General features: G+C 38.7%; 1 protein-coding gene across 3 annotated transcripts in view; it reads left to right on the forward strand.

Annotated features, from left to right (window-relative positions):
* Positions 1–23491, forward strand: part of ETV6 (ETS variant transcription factor 6) — a 355559-nt gene that overhangs the window by 325704 nt on the left and 6364 nt on the right. For all 3 annotated transcript variants that reach the window (XM_069101494.1, XM_069101492.1, XM_069101493.1), the window contains 2 exons: positions 13092–13234; positions 15171–15271. In XM_069101494.1, the coding sequence (XP_068957595.1) occupies positions 13092–13234; positions 15171–15271 (244 nt within the window). The remainder of the gene's footprint in view (positions 1–13091; positions 13235–15170; positions 15272–23491) is intronic.

The following is a 23491-nucleotide window of genomic DNA, read 5'->3' on the forward strand; positions in this document are numbered from 1 at the left end:
AGACAAAACCTGCATGGACAAGACATGTTCCATATATACATATATATGTGTAGAATTGGAGCACGTGATGTTGATTATGCAAAAGACCATCACAGACAGTGAATCGAGAATAAACCCATTTATCCAAGCAGGGAGCAAACAGAAATCAGGGAAGTCTGACAGATTGGAAGGTGCCAGGCAGCACACCGAGTGATCAAGCACTCCCACTGTGGGGTGAGATGGCTTAACCAAGAGGGAGAGAACCTGATCTCGCCCACAGCGAAATTCCCCCAGGTCTCTGCAGAGGCAGGCTGGGAATCAGGAGCGGGAGGGAGGGCGGGCTCCTCTGCCTGCCTGCCCCTTCCCAGAGGCTTTTTTCCTTTCTCTCCCTGGGGTTGGTCCTGATGAAAGTCCAGAATCACGTGTGTCCTCTCCTGAAGCTGTGAAGAAGATGGTCCCTCTTCTCCAGTGTTCTCACACCACTCTGCCTTTCACAGGGGCATGCAGGGCTGAATCATCATTCTCTCCACCAGCAAGGAGGGTCGCATGCATATGGTCCAGTTTGGAAGCCCAGATTACATGCATACACACACACATATGACATTCACATGTATATATGCATATTTACACATATGCATCGTGATGTACATATATGCGCGCGTACACATACATACACACACATAAATGATTAGGGAATATAGGTTACTTTCCTGAAATAGGAAAGAGGGGAATTGATCTATGATTGCCGTTTTGATGTGATTTGGCCTCTTTAGACCCCAGTTTCATCATCTGTAAAATAAGAGGATTGTACTAGATAGTCTTCCTCTCAGTCCCAGTAAAGTCTGCCTTCTTGGACAGGCGCCTCTGTTTTTACACACTGTCTTCAGAAAGTTGATGAATACTCTTCTCATATTCTTCCTGCTCCCAAACCATGCAAAATTCAGTGCTTCCCTTACAGAAAGTATTATACAGAGAGGGACCCAAGGAAGTACTTATGCAGGATTGTTTATTGTATAAAATTTCCCATAATCAGTATAACTAGGTATTGTTCTGGTGGGCTGTCTTCCAAGGAAATAGATTTATTATGCAAAATATTTCTCTTTTTAATGGTGTTATTTGAGAGAGAAATGAATGTTATATACTTATTTATCTCTTTGTTCTATTTTTGTCATGAACCAGAGCAATTATTTGAGTTTGTATCCAGGGGTAACGCTAGAGTCGGGGGTCCTAAGTCAGATGGTGAGATAGGCAGACAGAGTAGACAGCTACAGCCCCCAATTTGTCCTAGACCCTTTCATTGTTGCACAAATGCTGGGCTCCCATTAGGTGGTTGCTCTACAGGTGTTTAGCTATTGAGACTTTTGACCATGTTGGACAAGCCTCTCTTACTTGTCACCACCTGTGAAATAGGAATAATGCTTCCCTCCTCCCAGCTCATAATGAACATCCTAAGGATTAGACCAATTTCTGTACAGCACTTTTGAGTTCCTAAATAAAAGATCATTTATCAACATATATAATTAGTGCTAGGTAAGGTTATTCTTCAGAATATTTCCTGGCTAAAAATACCATGTTGCTATTCTTGTCTCTTCCCTGTTCCCTCTTTTTAGTTGTTTATCTTGAGATTTTAAACCTGGTATGAGGAACTCTTAAAGAATATTTATTATAAACAGATTGTGTTTTATTTTGTTCTAATGTAAGAAGATTAGAATGACAGAGGAGTCTTAAATGTGGGTATATCCAATGTACTTTGGTTTGTGGGACATCTTGTTTGTTTTATTTATTTACTTATTCACTATGACCAAATTTGAGAAAAAGATTTTCGGCAGAAAGCTAAAAAGCTCCTAAAAGACCTCAGGCCATGTTAGACAATGGAAATTGCATGAACAGTAGTAATCTTCCTTCATGTATATAAAAAGAAATAAAAATAATTATTATATATTCTTATTATGTTAGAATTGTTATATTATTATAATTCTTCACATTTGCACAGTGTATTAAGTGCATGCTATGGCCCAGGTCAGGCAGCTAGGTGGCGCAGTGGACAGCGTGCTGGGCCTGAGTTCAAGTGTGACCTCAAACATTTACCAGCTGTGTGACCCTGGACCCTCTGTGCTTCAGTTCCTCATTTGTAAAGTGAGCAAGAGAAGGAAATGGCAAGTCACTCCAAGTATTTTTGCCAAGAAGACCTCAAAGTCAGACACAACTAAACAACAACAAATGGTCCAGGTATTTTGCCTCACTCGTCGCTGGGGATACAGATAAAAAGAATGAAACATTCTCTACTCTGAAAGAGCATATGTGTCTAAAGAAGGAGACCGCATTAGTACAGAATACATACGGAATCAATATGAAGAAAATAGAGGTAGGGACTAGACCTTTGATTTCATTAGGAACTCGTAACAGTGCAGGTCTACACTTTCTCTGCAGCTGAGAGACCTACAGAGCTGTCTGTGGCCCTAAAAGATGGAGTGATAGTGCCCTTGGTCATACAAGCCAATACGGGTCAGAAGCAAGACTCAGCTCTTCCTGGCTTTCTATCCACCATGCCATGTTCCTGCTCTTTATTTTGAGGAAAATAAATAAAAATACTAAATAGTTAGATACAAAGTGCTTTAAGAAGGGAGAGCACCAGAAGCTGGGAGAATCAAGAAATAAATACATCATATCTAAGGTAATTGTATCTTGGAGGGAAGTGAGGAATTCTGTGGGGTAGAGGAAAGGAGGAGGTACATTTTAGGTATGGGAATGGCCAGTACAAAGACATGAAGATAAAAGGTGGAGAAGATCAGAGAGAAGGCTTGTTTGGATGGATAATGTAGGCCGGGAAATAAGGTACTCATGAGTCTGGACAGATAGAATGGGGTCAAATTGTAAAGGAGTATGATAGGATGTGATGTGTGATGTAATGTCATATAACACATGTAAAATAGCATAGCATAATATAAACTATACTGCTCTCATGCTTCCTCATGGAATGAATGTGACCTTTCTTAAAAGAATATGCCTTCGGAGTACAAGAGTGGTCAGCTTCAGCCACCCTTCCATTAAACTGGGTCTTCTTTTTTTAAGGACAAGATTTGTTAATACAGAAAGGTTCATCACCAGCTATTGGCTATGGCAACCAAAACCACACACACACGTATGTGTGCATGCACACACCTGTGTATACACACACATATATGTTTTGTTTGTGTATTCTGTTTTTACATTATAAACATTTACTAGTCACTCCCACTGAGAGGTCTTTTGAAACAAAGTAAAATAGTTAAGTAAAATTAATGATATAATCACCTTATCTGAAAGTACCTGTCACATCCCACATCTGTAGCATACCCCACCTCCAATTTCTCTATTTTATATAAATTAACAGAAAAAATCTACAAGGACCTTGTAGAAGGATCTATTTAAGAATTACCTCATTGACATAGGTCCTCCCTCCACCAATGCACATTGTATGTCACCCATTAATGCCTCCCCCTCCTTTGCTATTCTTGTTCACATCCTTATACCTGGACAAAGGGAAGGAAATAAACATTTATTAAGTGACTGGTATCTCATTTGATCCTTACAACAACCCTCTGAGGTAAGTGGTATTTTGATCTCCATCTTACAGTTGAGGAAATTGAGGCAGCAAAGGTTAAGTAACTTGCCACGGGTCAGACAGCTAGTGTCTGAGGCAAGATTTGAGCTCAGGTCTTCCCAGCCCCAGGCCCACCACTCTCTCTTGTATGCCACTTAGCTGCCTCCAAAGGGGTTTCACCCCAAATGCAAGGTTGTTCCTCTAGCTCCCTTGATATTATGTAGGTCCCAGTGAAACATGCAGGATATCCATCCATTAATGATCCCTCGCTCTTTTTCTGACCATACATGGTATCTCTGATGGTTTCTTTTATGCTAGCTTTGCTTGTAACTTATCACAATATTCTGCTGCCAAATATTGTCTATCCTGTTAGACATACCATGTGTCATTCCACTTCCCTTTGGCTGACCTTCAGTTTTCATTGCTCAGAGATTGTGATATTGTGATTTGTATCCATATATAGTATTACTAGAAGAATGTTAGTGTGGGGGAAAAAGGAGTCTTGTTTCAGGGGAAACATTGGTATCAGTGAAAGAGCTGTACAATTTCCCAAGTGAAATCCAGTACACTTCTACTTTTCAAGTCAGGGTGAAGGTTGTTGTCATCTGAGGTATCTTTATAGGATGCATGTACACTCATGGATCAGTTGTTTACCTAACTCCTTGTTGTCTGAACAAGTATTTTTCATCCATTTGTTTTTTCCTGTGTAGATAGTGGATAGTGGAGCTGAACTCTTTTGAGTGATTATATATTTATTTCATTTAGGAGGCCCTGCAGTGATGCAGGATTGATGCAATCAATGCAGTGTCATATGCTAACTACCTGTCTATCTACACGTATGTAATTTGCACATTATTATTATTGCTACTAAGGAGTAAACAGTGTGATGACCTTTTAGGGTTGATGTTCTTTTGCTTCTGTTATTCTTCTAAGTGTCATCTGTGATCATAGGCACATTTTGATTAAGGTCTGTGAAAATGTTGGTTTACAAAACCCTTACATTACTAAACACCCAGTTCAAACAATGGATCCAGTCACATTAAGATTTGTGTCACTGCATCATAATCATGTGATGATTAAAAAACAAAGACTGCTACATAAGCCTTAGACTTACCAGACCTATTTTATTCAACTTAAGCCTATGTTCAGTATAATCACAAAATACTATCGCAGTTTGTATTTGCATTAAAGTATGCAAAAAGGTCTTATTTATCTTCTCTCCATTCTCCCTATGCACAGTAGAATTTCAGGGTCTTGATGCTCAGAAAATCCTCTCGTGTAATGGCTGATGCCTGAAATCTCACTCTTGGAGCTTTAAGCTTTGCCCTAAAGCTTTGATCACTGTTGACATGAAAAGTCCACTGGGACAGGGTAATACTTTATGAGATACTTACAGGGAGTGGGACACGGTTTTAGTGGAAGAACTACAGTGACAAGGCAAGTCTGAAGAGGTACCACCTAAGAAAGAAGGGTCCTCAAAATAGGAAGAAGAGGGAGGTTAGACGTTTAAAATGCTTTATCCCCTTCACAGTTTTATGTATAACTGTCAGGAGAGATTGGAATCTATCTCCTTCTTGGTTTGGGACATAATAAGTTTGTATAATATATAAGGTTGTGTGTATGCATATATACCTGTTGTGTATACATATGTGTGCATGTGTGTATATGCACGTGCATGCATGCATACATACCTGTGGGGTATCCAGTCGGATGTGCAAGTGGTTAAACCTTTCCTTAAGACTCCCTAAGATTAAAACAAGAACAATAAAACTTTTAACCGTGGTCTATGAGAAGTCATGTAATGCTCATAAATAGTGTTTAGTCTCTGAGCATTTAATTACACAGTGCCATGCTTACAGTGGGTGGGGCTGTGTGGAGCTGTAGTGCATAGAGTACTGAGCCTGGGGTCAGGAAGACTCATCTTCCTGAGTTCAAATCTGGCCTCAGACACGTATTTGCTGTGTGACCCTGGACTTCACCCTGTTTGCCTCAGTTTCCTCATTTGTAAAATGAGCTGGAGATGGAAATGGCAAATCACTCCAGTATCTTTGCCAAGAAAACTCCAAATGGGGTCATGAAGAGTCAGACACACCTGAAATACACCTAAATGATCACAACAGCATGCTTACGAAAGAGTTCAGCTTCACAATAGCCACTTAATACAGATTAACTGTATTCCATTTAATAAGCATTTCGTATGAATGAGCATATGTTAAGGACAGTAAATCTTAATCAGCTCCAGAGTCCAAACTTCTCCTAGGACTTTATCTTAAATCTCATTACAGCTTTTGTAGTCTAGGAAAAAATTGTTTGGGGTACAAACTTAGCTTTTCAAGAAATTTTTCTATGCTGTTGTGATATGATAAACCACTAAGGCCAGCTACCCTGACTCATTAGAGAAGCCTTTGTATCTTTTATAGGAGTGGCGTTACATAGTGGATAGAGTGCTGGGTTTATTTTTGGGAAGACCTGAGTTCAAATCCTGCTCTAGGAACTTTCTAGCTGTGTAACCGTGGGCAAGTCACTTAAACTTTCTTGGCCATAATTTCTTCATCTGTAAAACAAGGATAATAATATCACCTACATCACAGGGTGATTGTGAGGATAAAAAACAAATAAACGAATGAAAATACCGTTTTAAGGCAAGCACTACCCTATGTACATCAGACAACTGTAGGCAGCACAGGTAATACAGCTGCTTAGCTCGCATCTCAGAAAATTCTGTGCTGGGCCAGCAAGTCCTGTATCATACAGTACCCTGTGAAGTCCCCAAAAGTCTTTCATTGATACTCTTCACCAACAGTACTTCTCACCCCAACAACTACCTGATTGGCCAACAATTGATCAAATTCCAAGGGTCTGATAGAAAGAGGATGATTAAGGTATCAAATAGAAGTCTTACCTCCTCCTATCTAAGCATTGCTGAGCTAAAAACATGTTGCTGCCCAGGAGTGGAACAAAGATGGGTCATTCTCTATCTGATCTACTGCAGCCCACATTTCATATTCCCGGAAAGCCAGGATAATTCTAGAATATCTAGTAATAGCACAGGAATGTAGGTCCAAAGTGGCCTCCGTAGATTCTGCTACAGAAGAATGACAGTAGACAGTGAAAGATCTGGCAGGTATTATTGAGCTATCAGTGATCTCCAAAAGGTCATGGAGAATTAAAGAGAGTGAAGTGGAGAAGGTCAAATATTGTTTTCATGTTTTTTAAAGGGCAATGTTTGGGGATACAAGAATGGAGTCTGCAAACTATAGGTCAGTGAGTTTGACTTCCTAGAAAAATTCTAGAATAAATCATTAAAGGGAAGGGGTGTGAAAATCTAGAAAAGGAAGCAGTGATCCCTAAGAGCCAATATGGCTCATTCAAGAGGAGATCTCTGCAGACTGATTTCATTCCCTTTGACAGGGTCGTCAGTCTGGTATAAAGAATACAAGACCTTACTGTTTGTTCACTATAAAAAAGCATTTGATTGAATAGAACAAGAAACCACTGCAATAGCTCTTGTCCAACAAGATATCTCTCATGCATACATCAGAATTATACAAGATCCCTTAAAAGATAAAACAATGGGCACATTTTTTTTTTGCGACCCTCTGGTTATTAATGTCAGTTGAACATAAAACACATGCTTGTCAAAAATGTTTGCTGCCATCATGGAGGATGTCCAGCACAAAGTCCAAACTGAAGAGGAATCCCCTGTAGCCAGTGAGGTAAGAAATACTTCTGTTTGGAGGTGACATTGTACTAATGATATTCATCTATGACTGATGGGAGAGCCTCCTGAGATCCATTGTCGCTTAAAAGAGTTGGGCCTAACTATCCACATGGGAAGAACCAAGTGGATGAATAATGCTTGTTTTTCATACCAACAGTCAGTTGAATTAACAATGCACAAAGCTCATCTTTCAGTACATATATTGTGGACATATACTGCTAATGGATAATGAAATGAGACCAGAACGTAACAGGAAGAGGGATAACATTACCTTTAGGAAAGTGAGCAATTCTTGTAATAACATCTAGGTTCTTCTTGAAACAAAAACATCCCTCTGTTTAATAGCAGTATTTTTCAGCTGATTTTTGGTTATTGAGTAATGAACTGCTTCAGCCTCCAAAGGATGTAAGTGGAGGATTCCCCACAGGTCCGTGCTCATGATGAGAACAAGCAGTCTACAACAGATCACAAATGAGGAATTGTACCACAGTGACATAAAAGCTGTCACCAGGGAAGTAATGACTGAAGGAAAAAAATTTTAAAAAGATGTTCCACTCACTTAGCAAGAGCAGGTGACCGGTGAGAAACCTGCATGTTCCATTGTTGCTACCATAACAAGCCAGTGAGCAGTCTGTGTACTCCCTCGTTATGTCCAATATGGTAGGAAAACTAGTGAAGGTCTCCCAGGACTTTGGACTCCAATGACAGACTTAGGGAAGGATGTGGACAAAGGTAATACCAGGTGGATATGCAAGGATGGATTCCCATCTACATTTTTGTAGGGAATACCCACATAGAAAAAAAAAATGAAAAGTATTATTCTGATAGACCAGAGGATTGCTATCGACATTGTTTACTTAGATTTTAGCAAAACATTTGACAGAGTCTCTCAAGCTAGTCTTATAGACAGGATGGACTTAATAACTAGTTAAATATAACTAGTTGAATGGCTGAACCCAAGGAACAGTTAAGAGTTTGATGTCAGCTTAGAAGGAGGTCTTTTGTGGGGTGCTACAGAGATCAGTGTTCTCCTCTGTAGTTTTTAACATTCTTATTACAGGGTCTTAGATTAAGGCGTAGACGACATTCTGATCAGATTTAAAGATGACTCGAAGCAAAAGTGTATTGCCGACACACTGAATGACAGTCAAAATCCAAAATGTTCTTGAAAGGCTAAAATGATGGCTTGAATCTCCTAAGATGAAATGTCATATGAATATCAGCATAGTCCTACACTTGGGTTTCAGAACTCAACTTTACAGGCACTGAATGGGGAAGGCATGTCCAGAAAGAAGTTTGTGTGAAAAAGATCTGGACGTTGTTGTAGATTACCGGCTTCCTATGAATCGGCACTGTGACATGGCATACAAGAAAAAAAAATGTGATCTTAGGCTGCATAGGACTAGGGAGGCATTCACATTCCCCTGTGTCCTGCTCTGATGAGACCGCATCTGGAGTTCTGTGTTCAATTATGAGTGTAGCTCCTTCGTTAGAATATAAGCTTCTTGAGAGCAGGGATTGTTTAGTTCTCTGTATTTGCACCAGCTAGCCCAGGGCCTGGCCCGTGGACATCACTTCAGTGTTAGTCGATTGATTTCCATACTTTAGAAAGCTGAGATCATTCAGAGGAATTTTGAAAGAACCTTCAGACCATGCCATATGAGGTTCAGTTGAAGAAACTAGGAATTTGGGACCTGGAGAAAGCTTAAAGGATTCATGGTAACTGTCTTCAGGTGTTTGGAGGGTTGTTATTTTGGAAGATCATAGTAAAAAAAAAAGCAAGCATAAAGAATGTCTAATAAATTTTTTTTAATCATAAAAAAATAAGGAATGTCAATGCAGAAAAAATGAGATGGCATAAAGTTGAAATACTCAGTCCTAAACTGTTTAAATGAGTGACTAACAATGGGAAATGGACAATAGGAATAACATTAGCAATAATTATAATTATTTTATACAGAAATTTAATAGATGTAGATTTGTTGTCACACAGTAAGACCAAAAGACCCCAGAAAGTGCCTTCATTCTGCAAACATTTGATTTAATTACTAAGGGAATAGAGATGGCAACTAAAAGGCAACATCAGTTTAAAATATACTCATTTGTAAAATCTTACCAAAAAGAATGATGTACGGTTATGAGTGGGTATCCTTTTATAAAGCTAAGAGAAGCAGTATAGGGCAAAATCAATTTAATGAAAACTAAGCAGAATTATCCCAGGGCTCTTTAAGGATGAATATTGAAGAGAGAGAAGAGAATGAAGAAAAATGGAAAAGATCCATGAAGATTACTGTAACAAACTGTTTTCACCATCAGCAACAGAAACCATCACAGTTGAATCATCACAAATGAACCATCACAGTCCCAGATGTGATTATAGAGGGGGCACTTAAGAGCTTTCCTCTTATTGGCTGGTGGTAACAGGCAAGATGCCTAGAGTCACAATCAAGAGTGTGAACCACAGGAGTTCACAGGGGCCCAGCTGCCTTTCTCAAATTATGTAATTCCCCCCCCCCCAAAAAAAAAATACATGTAAAAACAATTTTTAATGTGCAATTTTTTTATTTTGAGTTCTAAGTTCTCTTCTTCACTCCTCCCTCCAATGAAAAAGCAAATAATTTTATATAGGTTATACATGTGCAGTCATACAAAACATTTCCATGTTGATCATGTTGTGAAAGAAAAAAACATACAAAAAAAATTTAAAGTATGCTTTGATTTGCATTCAGACTCCATCAGTTCTTTCTCTGCATTTTTCATTCAAAGTCCTTTGGAATTATCTTGTATCATTATATTGCTGAGAATAGCTAAGTCATTCACAACTGATCACTATTGCTGTTTCTCTGTATGATGTTTTCCTGGTTCTCCTCATTCTGTTTTGCATCAGTTCATGCAACTTTTTCCAGGTTTTTCTGAGAGCATCCTGTTCATCATATCTTATAACACAATAGTATTCCATCACAACCATATACCACAACTTGTTCAGCCATTCCCCAATTGATGGGCAACCCCTCAGTTTCTAGTTCTTTGTCACCATGAAAAGAGCTGCTATAAATATTTTTGTACATGTGGGTCCTTTCCTTTTTTTTTAATCTCTTTGGGATACAGGCCTAGTATTTCTGCACCAAAGGGGATATCTATCTATCTATCTATCTAGATATATAGATATATAGATATATATATGGTTTTATAGCCCTTTGGGCATAGTTCCTAATTGCTCCACAGAATGATTGGATTAGTTCACAACTCCACCAACAATGCATTAGTGTCTCCATTTTCCCACATCCCCTCTAACATTTGTCATTTTCCTTTTCTGTCATATTAGCCAATCTGATAAGTATGAGTTATTTTAATTTGCTTTTCTCTAATCAATAGTGATTTAGAGCATTTTTTTGTATTGACTATAGATAGCTTTGATTACTTTGTCTGAAAACTTCCTATTCATATCTTTTGACCATTTATCAATTGAGGAATGAGCTGCCTTCCTCAAAAAAAAAAAAAAAAAGATCCCCAAAGATCTGTGTTGGGCACCAATGAAATGGGATCGCATCCATACCCAGTCATTTCAGCAGACTTTAAGAGAATCCCCACAGAATCTCCTACTGCCCTATGGCTCCACTTACCATTCCTGTGACTCCACAAACTAAAACTTCCCCTGCCTTTCCCGCCTTCCCCCATTCAAGTGTAAAGCTCTTTGATAGGCAATGATTGTTTCACTTAAGCACCAAGCACAGTACCACACTACCTCCATGTAAGGATTATTTGTTTTTCCCTCCATCAAATCTTGCAAAAATGTTTTTTTCTGCCTTCCTCTTCTGTTCACTTATATCTCTCCTTTTCCCAATTCTACTCCAACCCCAAATTTCTGTTTCATCACCATAACCCAGCCCAGACCCCTTCTTGCCTCAGTGTATTTCTATCACTGTATACTTTTTAATTTTCAAAAATTTAACCTCTTCTCAAGTAGACCAGAAAAGAGAAGGGTTCTTTTCCTCAAGGAAAACCTACAAGTCATCCTTTCTGAGAGGCATCGTGGTATAGTAGAATGGTCATAGAATTTGGAGTCAGAAGACCTAGTTTGGTTGTGACCATGAGTAAATCACTTAACTTCTTTGAGTTTTGTCTTCCTCATCTGGAAATACAGCATAATGCAATTAACTATACATAGTTGGTCTAAAAACTGTGATCTTTAGTACATTCTACCACTGTCTCCCAAGAAGAAGAAAGTTGCCATCCAGGATTGGGGACTATATATATTTGTTCAATATATTTGGGTTTCTTTGTTCCGAACAATACCTGATGGCCAGTTTTCTGGTCGTGGACTTCTTTAGGCTTAGGAAGCTCCATGAGTGGCAGACACAGTCTTTTTTTTTTTTTTATAAGCAATTGGGGTTAAGTAACTTGCTCAAGGTTACACAGCCAGGTGTTTCTGGGTGGATGCCAAGTGTCTGAGCCCAGATTCGATCTCCAGGTCATCCCGACTCTGGAGCCAGTGCTCTTACTCGCTGTGCTCCTTGGCTGCCCCAACACAGTCTTTCTTACGGTCATCTTTAATATAGTTCAGGTGCCTTCCATCTGAGATTATATCCAGTTTATTCTGTCTGTAGCTTGTTTGTGCATAGGCATTCTCATGTTGACTCTCCCATTAGACTGTGCACTCCTTGAGAGCAGGGACTGTCTTTTGATTTTCTTTGCATCCGTACTACTCGGCAGAGTACCTGACTCATAGCAAGCAAATTAAAATAAATGTCTGTTGACTTTATTTGTTACCAACTCTGCACCTGTCAAGTAAAATCTGCCAAAGTTTGCCGCTATTTCCTTGAAGAACTGAAGGTCACCTCTGTGCCATGATAAAACTACACAGTAGAACTTTTGTGGAGGCATAGAAAGTACCTCTCCCTCTGGTATATTAGCAAGTAGTCCGTTGTATTCCAGTGGTCATTTAGAGAACCTGACCAGTCTCCTTTAGCAGGATTAGCTGACTTTCTTTGAATGAAAAGCCATCTTCTTTGAATGCCACTAAACCTGGTCTTTGAGCTCAGGCTCATTTCATTACCCAGAACCCAGTACAGATGGACAAATCATAGCCCGTCTTCCAGTGTGTAAAGTTTGTTTGTTAGTTCAGTATTTCTGGTTTCAAATAACCATCCTGTCCTTTACAGCTCCTTCAAGTAAGACCTGACTTCTTTACAGTCTAAGAGTCTAAGACTCATTATGGGTCTAATGTGACTGGGAAGAAGACTTTGGAGAATTGACATTTCCAATTCTGCCCCTTTAGAAGCTATATGAAAAATGAAAGCCTTTATGGTACCCTCTGCAGACAGTGACTGATGGCAGTGACAGAAATGTGGCCACAATAATTTGCTGAAAGAACCAGGGAACCTGGGGACCTAGAAGTAAGTTTAGAGACCATTTAATCCTTTTACATTATAGGGGAGGCCCCTAAGCCCCAGCAGCTTGAAATGACTTGCCCAAGGCCACATAGTTTGCTCATGGCAATGTTAGGACTGAAATTAGGAGAACGGAAGGCTGATTTTAGTTCCAACACTAACTAGCTCTGTAACTTTGTGCAGATTATTCATTTTTCCATTGCTTTTTCCCTAAATGAGGAGGTTTTACAGATTGGGGGAGGAGGGGGAATCTGTTCTTTTCTAAGTTACTTAGTTTAAAATGAGTGAGTTAGAGAACTGAGCTATAAGAAAGAAAGGTGTCATCTGTATTATTGCTTAAGTAAAAGTTCTTTCCCCAAGTGTCATCTCAGCAGGAAGCCTTTGTCACCACTGTTTTCTTGCCCTTTTTTTTCCGTAGACTGCAGGCTGCTCTGGGACTATGTCTATCAGTTGCTTTCTGACAGCCGGTACGAAAATTTTATTCGATGGGAGGACAAAGAATCCAAAATATTCCGGATAGTGGATCCCAACGGACTGGCTCGACTATGGGGAAATCACAAGGTAAAAGGATATTTATTTGGTGAAGCCAGTACCAAAACACAGTCTTTTTCCCTTGGACCAGAGAATTGTCTGTCTTCTATTTCCAAGTTCAGTAGTTTGTTATTTAATTCATACTTGATTGCCCTAAAGAGGGGGAAATTATTAAAGGTATCATCATAGCCCACCTTCCAACATGTAAAGTTTGCTCATTAATTCAGTATTTCTGGTTTGTTAAAGGCATATTTAAAAAAAAAAACTACCCTGTCTCTTATCCCCTTCAACTAAGGCCTGACTTCTTTTCTGTCTAAGAGTTATAGACTCTTTATGGGTCTAAATATGACGCAGAAGAGGACTTTGGGGAAGTAATACTTCCAGTCCTGCCCATTTAGAAACTATAGGAAAAATGAAAGCCTAGTTTATGCTTAGATAACAATTTGATTCTCACTTCAGAATGTAATGGTAATCGTTCCCAAAATATGATGGTCCCATCACTTTGAAAGCCAGAGAGATTAAGGAAAGTAGTAAAAGAGGATGAAATTTGAAGAGTAGGATTTGTTGAGTGCCAAGGGGAAAACAAAGTTAGTTCAAGTACAGTATTCCAAGCTACTCGGTTAGTAGGCAGGCAGATTTGGGGCAAACTTTCCCACAAGGAAGGATGAAAATACAACCTCACCATTATATTAGGGAGCGGTATAGACTGAATGGTATATGACTGTACATGAACGGTATATGACTGAATTTTTCCTGGGACTTCCACTGTCTTCTAGGAAAAGAATAGCTCTGGCATGCCCCTAGAATAATTAAAGAGATTCTATAGGTCCTAACAAGGCATCCAGGTGACTCAGAGAATAGAGTTCTGGGTCTATAGTCAGGAAGACTCATCTTCCTGAGTTCAAATCTAGCTTGAGACACTTACTAGCAGTGTGACCCTGGGCAAGTCACTTAATCCTGTTTGCCTCAATTCCTAATCTGTAAAATGAGCTGGAGAAGGAAATGGCAAACCACTCCAGTATCTTTGCCAAGAAAACAGGTCACAGAGAGTCATACATGACTGAAACAACTGAACACAGGTCTTGACAGTTTAATTCTTGACCACATAAAGAAAGACAATGTTGGGGCGGCTCAGTGGTGCAGTGAATAGAGCACTGGCCCTGGAGTCAAGAGGACCTGAGTTCAAATCTGACCTCAGACACTTAACACACACACACACAAAACCCTAGCCATGTGACCTTGGGCAAGTCACTTAACTCCAATTGCCCTCCAAAAAAAGGAAAAAGAAAGACAATGTTGATGGGGGTTGGATATGTGGCCTACTAGGAAGGGAAAGAAAACTGTCCCATTTCTAACTTGTGTAATATCTCACTGGTTTAAGAATCATTCCCCAGCTGGACCTTTTTTTAGTCTTAAATTCAAATGATAAAACAGAAACACCAGCTGAATAAGTGTCACTGTAGGGAGACTGGACTGATGGTGTAGGGAAAAAAAAATGGCCCACGAGAAATTCCTCAGGCTAACCAGAAAGTACTAGTGGGAAGAAGAATTAAGGAAGATTGCTAAAAGGTACATTGTTCCCTATTGATCTCAAGATGTTTTACAAAAGGTTATTCATCCCCTAAAAGAAAACCGCAACCATGTGTGTAAAAACAAAGGGGTGGGGCGAAACAGGCATGGAAACAGCCAAGGGGAACAGAACAGGTAGCTTTCCAGAACTGGCTGGACCACTCCAAGTGCTGGTTTTGAGAGAGAGAGGTGTGTGTGTGTGTGTGTGTGTGTCTCTGTGTCTCTGTGTCTCTGTGTGTCTCTGTGTGTGTCTGTGTCTCTGTGTGTGTCTGTGTCTCTGTGTGTGCGCGCGTGTGTGTGTCTGTGTGTGTTGTTGTCTCTTTGTGTGTGTGAGACTTTTCTGAAGTTCTTTTCATCCCTGTACTTTTGTTTTTTTCTTCCTTCTCTGAACAAACAGAATAGAACAAACATGACCTATGAGAAAATGTCCCGAGCCCTTCGCCACTACTACAAACTCAACATTATCAGGAAGGAGCCAGGACAAAGGCTTTTGTTCAGGTACCACTTCCTTTTTTCTACTTTGCTTCCTCCAGGTGGTAGATTTTCTTTAAACAAGGATTGAAACTATCAACATCTGTCTAACTGTTACAGTCTTGAGGGTTCCAGTGTATATCCTAATGCATTATTGGTGGATTTGTGAATTGGTCTGACCATTCTGAAAAACAGTTTGAAAATATACTAGAAAAGTCACTAAAATGCACATATTCTTTGACCCAGAAATACAACCAATAGGTGTATGTTCCAATATGGTGGACAGCAAAAGACAATATTCCAAAAAATAGCAAGATATTTATATAAGCACTTTTTTGGTAGCAAAAACAAACAGCAACAACCAAAAAAACTGGAAACAAAGCAATATTTTATCAGTTGAGGAATCACTGGGAGAAGGTGGTGTATGAATGAAATGACCTTGACAAACAACAAATAGGAAGAATTCAGAGAAACCTAGGAAGATTCATATGGACTGATATAAAAGGAAGCTAGCATAACCTGAAGAATAATTTATGCAGTGATCATAGTAACAAAAAGGAAATGGTCCTGAAAGACATTAGACCTCAGATTAATGTAATAACCAATTTTAGCATCAGAGGACTAGCCATGAAACACACCTCCATCCTGCTGACAGTGAGATTCAGAACCACAGGCACAAAATGAGCCACATGTTGTCATAAGTAGCCAAGGAGTAGGTTTCTTTTGCTTTAATTATATCTCTTTGTTTCAAGGAGGATAATATGGAGGAAATGGGAGCATTAGAAAGTAAGTGATATAAAATTTTTAAAGGGATAAATGAAACATTTATAAATGAAAAAGCATTTCATAAACACTTACTATGTGCCAAATGCTACAGATACAAATTACAAAAGCAAAGAGAGTTATTGCCCTCAAGGAACTCACAATCTAATGGAATAGATTGACACATCCTATCTAGGAACAATGGCAAATGGTTCCATAACTGGAGAGTTATGGAAAGAAGGAAGTATTAAGGAGATTATGGAGAAGAGAATAAAGTGAAGTATGACTAGAACTTTCCTTAAATTGTGTTCCTGTGGAAAGGCAGTCTCCAAGGAGGATAGTGGGTTCTTCAGGGCAAAAATTCCACCAGGGCATAGTTTCTGGTGAGGCCGTGGTGAGGAGGCTCTAGGGGAGCTAGATATGTCTTCTGATGTCATAGACCATCACAGCTAAAGACAATACCATTTAGAAATAATGGGGTAACCTCTTATTTGTCGTTATTTTTAGTCAGAGCTGAAAGCACTGGTTAAGTATTAGCTGACTCATCTCCCAGAATACTAATAATCAGTTACCATTATCTTCTTACTTTATAAAAAAGCTGGCTAAGTCCACTGCAATTTTTTCTGTCACATATTGGCAGTGCCAAGAATGGAACCTAAATTTTCAGATCATCAGCCCATACTCATGCGTGAGTACTAGAAAGATCTCTACAGAAATTCTTCTCTAATACTTCCATTCTAGCATGGAAGTTGACTGTGGATTCTCAAACAGTGTACCAAAGAAGTGATGAAAGTGCCAGTGAAGAACCCTGGCCAGTTCTACTGTGCTGGAATAACTCTTGACTTTGGTTCCAGTAACAGGAATTAATTTCATCACACACCAAAAACCCAATAAAAAATCCCCATTTCATGGGTTATTCAGCCATCTTGCTTTACAAAGCTTTCAGTGATTATAAGCCAGAAAACTATCGTGAAGATAATTTTAGTTTATATATCAGCATCAGTTGCAGAGGATCAGAAGGTAGGGAAATTCTATAAAGAATTTGAGAGATTCTTACAATCCAGGTCAACCTGGAGAAAGATACTTAATGATTTCCATGTGAAAGTGAACACAGGAAAAGGCAACAAAAAATGTTTCAAAATTGGGTTCAAGATTAAGAAATCAAAGAGGCTACATAGTAGGCCAAAAAATAAGCCCACAAAAATCAATAGTATTTCTTTATAGTAAGAACATAATCCAGGAGGAAATAATAGAAAGGAAAGTTCTACTCAAAATAACCACAAAATACATAAAATACCTGGGCTTTCATCTACCAAAGTATTAGTTAAGTAACTGGAAAAATATTCAGAGCTCATGTCTCTGGGGATACAAAGAAAGTCAAAAGGCAGTCCCTGCCCCCAAAGACCGCATAATCTAATGGAGGAGACAGCATGTGAACAACTGTACAAACAAGCTATAATGCAAAAGACATTGGACATAAGCAGCAAAGAGAATTAAAGAGTACCCAGAAAGACTTCCTGTAGAAGGTGAGATTTTAGGCATAGATGAGGAGGAAGAGCATTGTAGGCAGGGGACACAGCCAGTGAAAAGACCCAGAGGAGGGACATATGACAGGTTTCATTCAAGGAACAATATGGAGGCCAGCCTTACTGGACCCCAGAGTGTGTGTGGTGAGGGTGGGGTGGGAAGGTTATAAAGTTTAAGAAAACTAGAAAAAGGGGCACAAGTTATGAATCATGCCTTTTGACCCAGAGATTCTAGTCTTAGTCATATGCCCCACCCCAGCATAATAATAAATAAATAAACTAAAATAAAATAAAAGATCCATCAATAAACATGCATCAGTTTCATACTCTCTGTAAGGCACAGTGCTGAGTAAATATATCAAAATATGTATAGCAGCAAAGAACTGAAAACAAAGAAGCTGCCCACCAATTAGGGAATTACTGAACAAATTGTGATACTTAAACATAGTGGAATATTACTGTAGTGTAAGAAATGATGACTAAAGAATACAGAACAGCATGGAAAGGCTTCTATGGAAAGTGAAGTAGGCAGAACCAAGAAAATAATATACCCAATGACTTGAAAAGTGGAAATGGAAAGAGTCTCATTAAAAGCAAAAATGAAATGGAATACTTTATAATGACCAAACTTGGCCCCAAAGAAGAGGTGACAAAATGTACTTCCTTCCCTTCTTTGCATGGGAGAGGAAGTTAGAACAATGAATCTACTGTCCAACTCAGCGAGTTCAGCCAAGCTCCTTTTTTCTTTCTCTTTTTATTCTTTGTCACAAGGATTGGCTAGTTGGGTAGGGCAATGGAGAGAAGGATATATTTGGAAATAAAAGTGATGCAAAAATTCAAAAGATATCAGTAAAAAAAATTTTTTAATAAATAAAAAAAAGAACCTTAGAGAGTACTCAGACTTCCAAAACTATGTTTCATAAACACTTTCTCCAAGAGGCATCTATGAAGGTACTAGAAGGTAAGCAAATTAACTATATCTTTAAAAAACAGAAAACAACACATTACTGACAAGGGAGTCATTTCAGAATCATTCACTTATGTGTAGCCAGGCTATTAACAGACATAGTAAGCAGACTATCTCTATCTTTAAAGACCGGGAACTTGACTGATTACTGACAAGGGAGTCATTTCAAAATCAGCTACCTATGTGCAGTCTGGCTATCTACTAGCTATAGTGAAAATCAGAATCAGAATCAGCACATTAGAATAAAAGATAAAGGTAAAAAGAAGACACCTTAGTGATAACAGCTCCAGTGCGGCCAGTTAGCAAATTATTGGCATCAAAAATGGTAGATGGGGGCGGTTGGGTGGTGCAGTGAATAGAGCACTGGCCCTGGAGTCAAGAGGTCCTGAATTCAAATCCAGCCTCAGACACTTAACAAAAAAACTAACCGTATGACCTTGGGCAAGTCACTTAGCCCCAATTGCTCTCCAAAAAGCAAAAAAAAAAATGCTAGGTGGGAGCAAGATTTAACCAAATCTCCCCCAGGCATTTTTTTATGGACTAACCATTTATACAACATTCTGCTAGGTACTGGGGATACAGAGCAAAACAAAATGGTGCCTGCCCTGAAGAAGTTTAAATTTTCTTTTTTTAATGGGGGGATATAACACATACATAGATAACCAAACATAAGATTTATTTAAAAAGTAAATGCAAAGTAACTTGAGAGGAAATGCTAACAAAAGGGGGATCAGAAGCAGGTGACGCTTGAGCTTAACACTGAAAGGAATGAAAGATTCTAAGAGGCAGAGGTAAGAGAGAGAAGATTCTAGTCATGGGAGACAGGTTGTACCAAGGATGAAGATGGAAGATGTAAAACCATTTTTAGTAAGCAACAGGTAGGTCAGTTTGACTGGAATATAACGTTTTGGGGGCAGAATAAGTCTGGAAAGAGAGGTTGGAGCCAGATTATAAAGAAAAAGGCATTCATTGGGATTATTACCATTTCTTACAGAAGTTTAGTGAATTTAAAGCCATCAGAACAAGATGGCTAAAATATCCCAGAAACCACCTCAGCAAACACTTGATCTCTTTTTTAAGCACAGACTTGGAAACCAAGGGAATACAGGTTTAGAATATAAACTTGTTAGCAAAAATATTACAAAGGAGAATGTTGAAAGACTGCAAGTAATATCTTCTAAAACAGGCAAGAGCTGAGTGAGTCCCAAAAGCAGAAAGGTCAAACATACCACCAGCTGCCCACAACAGTCTTGAATGCGGCACAAACTGGATTAGAATGTAATGGAGAAGTATTTAACAAAATTAGTAAAAATACAATATAACACAGATAAATTGTTTATATGTGGTTTTCTAAGTCATTCTGCGCCTGCAGGGATCCTTATGGGACCAGCCCTGTTGAGTTTGACATCACTGCCCAAGAGTGCTCAAAGATGAACCTGAAAGGAAACAGATAGATTAAAAACACCACAAACCTGCTGTCATTTCTTTAGTGATTTATCTTCTACAATGACCACAGCAGGACCACAGAGAGAGAGACCAAAAGTTCTCCCCAGTCCTTCCTAGTCAAGTAAAAGTTATATTGGCAGGGCCATCCTTGAAAATATATAATAAAGCATTCTTCTGCAGGAAATTTCAGAAATGATGTTTCCTGCCACATGGATCTATAGAAATGAGATTGAACCATTTCATTATATGAATACTGTTTACCTTCTAAGTTGGGGTAGCAATGTGGCCGGTGGAAAGAGCCCTGGATCTTTAATCACTCTCCTCTCTTTCCATGACTATTGGTGATGAGTTCCATTTGTATCCATCTCTTATATCATATATATATATATATATCTTATATGTATCAGTCTCTTAGATAATTCTTCTTTTCTTCTTCATCAGGACTGTTTCTGTCTGTCTGCATGATCATCTATAGGGTTTTAACTCATGGGATGCTACTTATTCTTTCTTGGAATCTACTCCCTCCCCAAATCTTCCTCAGAATATGCTCTCTACCTGAATCTTCCTCATTAGAAATGTTTCTCTCTGTGTCTTGATTTTTCCTTCTAGAAATTTTGTTTTAAGGGATCATCTGTAGTCTTTCTCTGAGCCCTTTGAAACCTGTTCCACCCAAATCTGGGGTGTTTGTTAAACTATACCCAGTTTTCTTCTCCTTTTCCACAGAAATTTTTTTCTTTTTTTTGCTTTTTGGAGGGCAATTGGGGTTAAGTGACTTGCCCAAAGTCACACAGCTAGTAAGTGTGTCAAGTGTCTGAGGCCACATTTGAACTCGGGTCCTCCTGACTCCAGGACCTGTGCTCTATTCACTGCACCACCTAGACGCCACCCCCACCCCCTTTTTTTTAAGCAAATTTTTAAAAATTTATTTATTTTAGTTTTCAACATTCACTTCCATAAGTTTTAAATTTTAAGTTTTCTCTCCCTCCCTCCCCAACACGGCTTGCAATATGACATGGCTCTACACAGATATTCCTATTAAGCACATTTTCACATTAGTCATCTTGTATAGGAGAATTATAACGCCCATGGGAGAGACCATGAGAAAGAAAAAAAAAAAACAGAACAAAAAAGAAAATAGTTTGCTTCTCTCTGCATTCTGATTCCGTAGTTCATTCTCTGTATGTGGATGGCTTTTACCATCATGAGTCCTTTGGAATTGTTTTAGAACCTTGCATTACTGAGAAGGTCTAAGTCTATCAAAATCAGTCATCGAATTCTGTGGCTGTTTCTGTGAACAATATTCTCCTGGTTTTGCTCACTTCACTCAGCATCAGTTCATATAAGTCATTCTAGGATTTTCTGAAGTCCACCTGTTCAGCATTTCTTATAGCACAGTAGTATTCCATTACATTCATATACCACAACTTGTTCGGCCATTACCCAGTTGATGGGACATCGCCTCAATTTCCAGTTCTTGGCCACCACAAAAAGAACTGCTATAAATATTTTTATACACGTGGGTCCTTTTCCCATTTTTATAATCTCTTTGGGATACAGCCCTAGGAGCATTATTGCTAGAAATAAATAGAAAAATTACTCCTATTTTTATAGCCCTTTGGGCATTGTTCCAAATTGCCCTCCAGAATGGTTGGATCAGCTCACAGCTCCATGAACAATGAATCAGTGTTCCAACTTTCCCACAACTTCTCCAACATTTATCTTTTTCCTGTTTTGTCATGTTAGCCAATCTGATAGGTATGATATGGTACCTCAGAGTTGTTTTGATTAGCATCTCTCTAATCAATAGTGATTTAGAGCATTTTTTCATATAGCTATAGATAGCTTTAATTTCTTCCTCTGAAAACTGCCAGTTCATATCCTTTGACCATTTATCAATAGGGGAACGACTTGTATTCTTGTAAATTTGACTCAGTTCTCTATATATTTTAGAAATGAGGCCTTTTCCAGAGACACTAGTTATTATAAAAAGTCTTTCCCAGTTTTTTGCTTCCCTCCTAATCTTGGTTGCATTGGCTTTGTTTGTGCAAAAATTTTTCAATTTAATGTAATCAAAATTATCCATTTTGCATTTCATAATGTTCTCTATCTCTTGTTTGGTCATAAATTCTTCTGTTCTCCATAAATCTGACGGGTAAACTATTCCTTGCTCTCCCAGTTTGGTCATAAATTCCTCCATTCTCTGTAAAATCCAATAGATAAACTATTCCTTGTTCCCCTAATTTGTTTATAGTATCAGCCTTTATACCTAAATCATGTACCCATTTGGACTTTATTTTGGTATGTGGTGTCAGACGGTCTATGCTCAGTTTCTGCCATATTATTTTCCAGTTTTCCCAGCAGTTTTTGTGAAATAATGAGTTCTTATCCCAGAAGCTAGGGTCTTTGGGTATATCAAACAGTAGATTGCTGTAATCATTGACTACTGTGTCTTGTGTACCTAACCTATTCCTCTGATCTACCCCTCTATTTCTTAGCCGTACCAAGTAGTTTTAATGATTGCTGCTTTATAATACAATTTAAGATCTACTATGGCAAGGCTGCCTTTTCTAGCATTTCTTTTCATTAATTCTCTTGATATTCTGGACCTTTTGTTCTTCCAGATGAATATTAATATTATTTTTCTAGTTCTATAAAATATTTTTTGGTAGTTTGATTGGTATGGTACTGAATAAGTAAATTAATTTAGGTAGAATTGACATTTGTATTATATTAATTCAGCCCACCCACGAGCAACTATTTTTCCAATTATTTAGACCTGACTTTATTTGTTCCACAGTAAATTTTGATATTAAATGAAATAGTAATTGTAAAACTCTTTGCACAGTGCCTGGCGCACATAGTTGGGGCTATATAAATGTTAGCTGTTCTTATTGTGATCATAATTATTAGCCTTTAGATGAGGGGAGTGGTTTGATGAAATTGGTGTTTTAGGAAAGATTCCTCTGGTGTCATAGGATGAGATGAAGACAGGAGAGCTTGGAGCTAGACATCCCAGTGGATTCTGAAGTTTATGCAGTCAGCTCTTCTTCCATGTCTATCTAGCACCATAGTTGAAATTACGATATGAAGTTATCAGCTTTTCTAATATTAGAGGCAGCACATTGGAGGCATTGCTAGGACTTAGCTCCACCTAGGAGAGAAGTTCAGTTAAGAATGATTTAACCCAAAGAGTTGGAGTAATAGAGTTAACCCTTTTTCTTCCTTTCCTTCTCCTCCTCCTCCACAAACACCACCAATTTGCCTTACAGGTCTGACTGCTATTCAGTAAACTCCAGTGGCTCCCTATAGGACCAAAGAGGAAATCCTGTGTTTGATATATAAAGCTCTTCACAGCCTGTTGCTTTCCCATCTTTCCAGTTTTCTGACAATCTACTCCCCTCCACATACTCTAACATCCTTCATCATTGGTGTCTTTGCTTTTCCTTGCACAGAACACCCTCTGTTCTCCATGCCTAGAATTCTCTCCCTCTTCACCTCTACCTTCTTTATTCCCTCAAGATCTGGCTCAGATCCCACCCAGTGCAG

Source organism: Petaurus breviceps, unplaced genomic scaffold (assembly GCF_028583685.1).
Source record: "Petaurus breviceps papuanus isolate PSGF00001 unplaced genomic scaffold, PetGlider_PUasm1.0 470, whole genome shotgun sequence".
Lineage (NCBI taxonomy): Eukaryota > Metazoa > Chordata > Mammalia > Diprotodontia > Petauridae > Petaurus > Petaurus breviceps.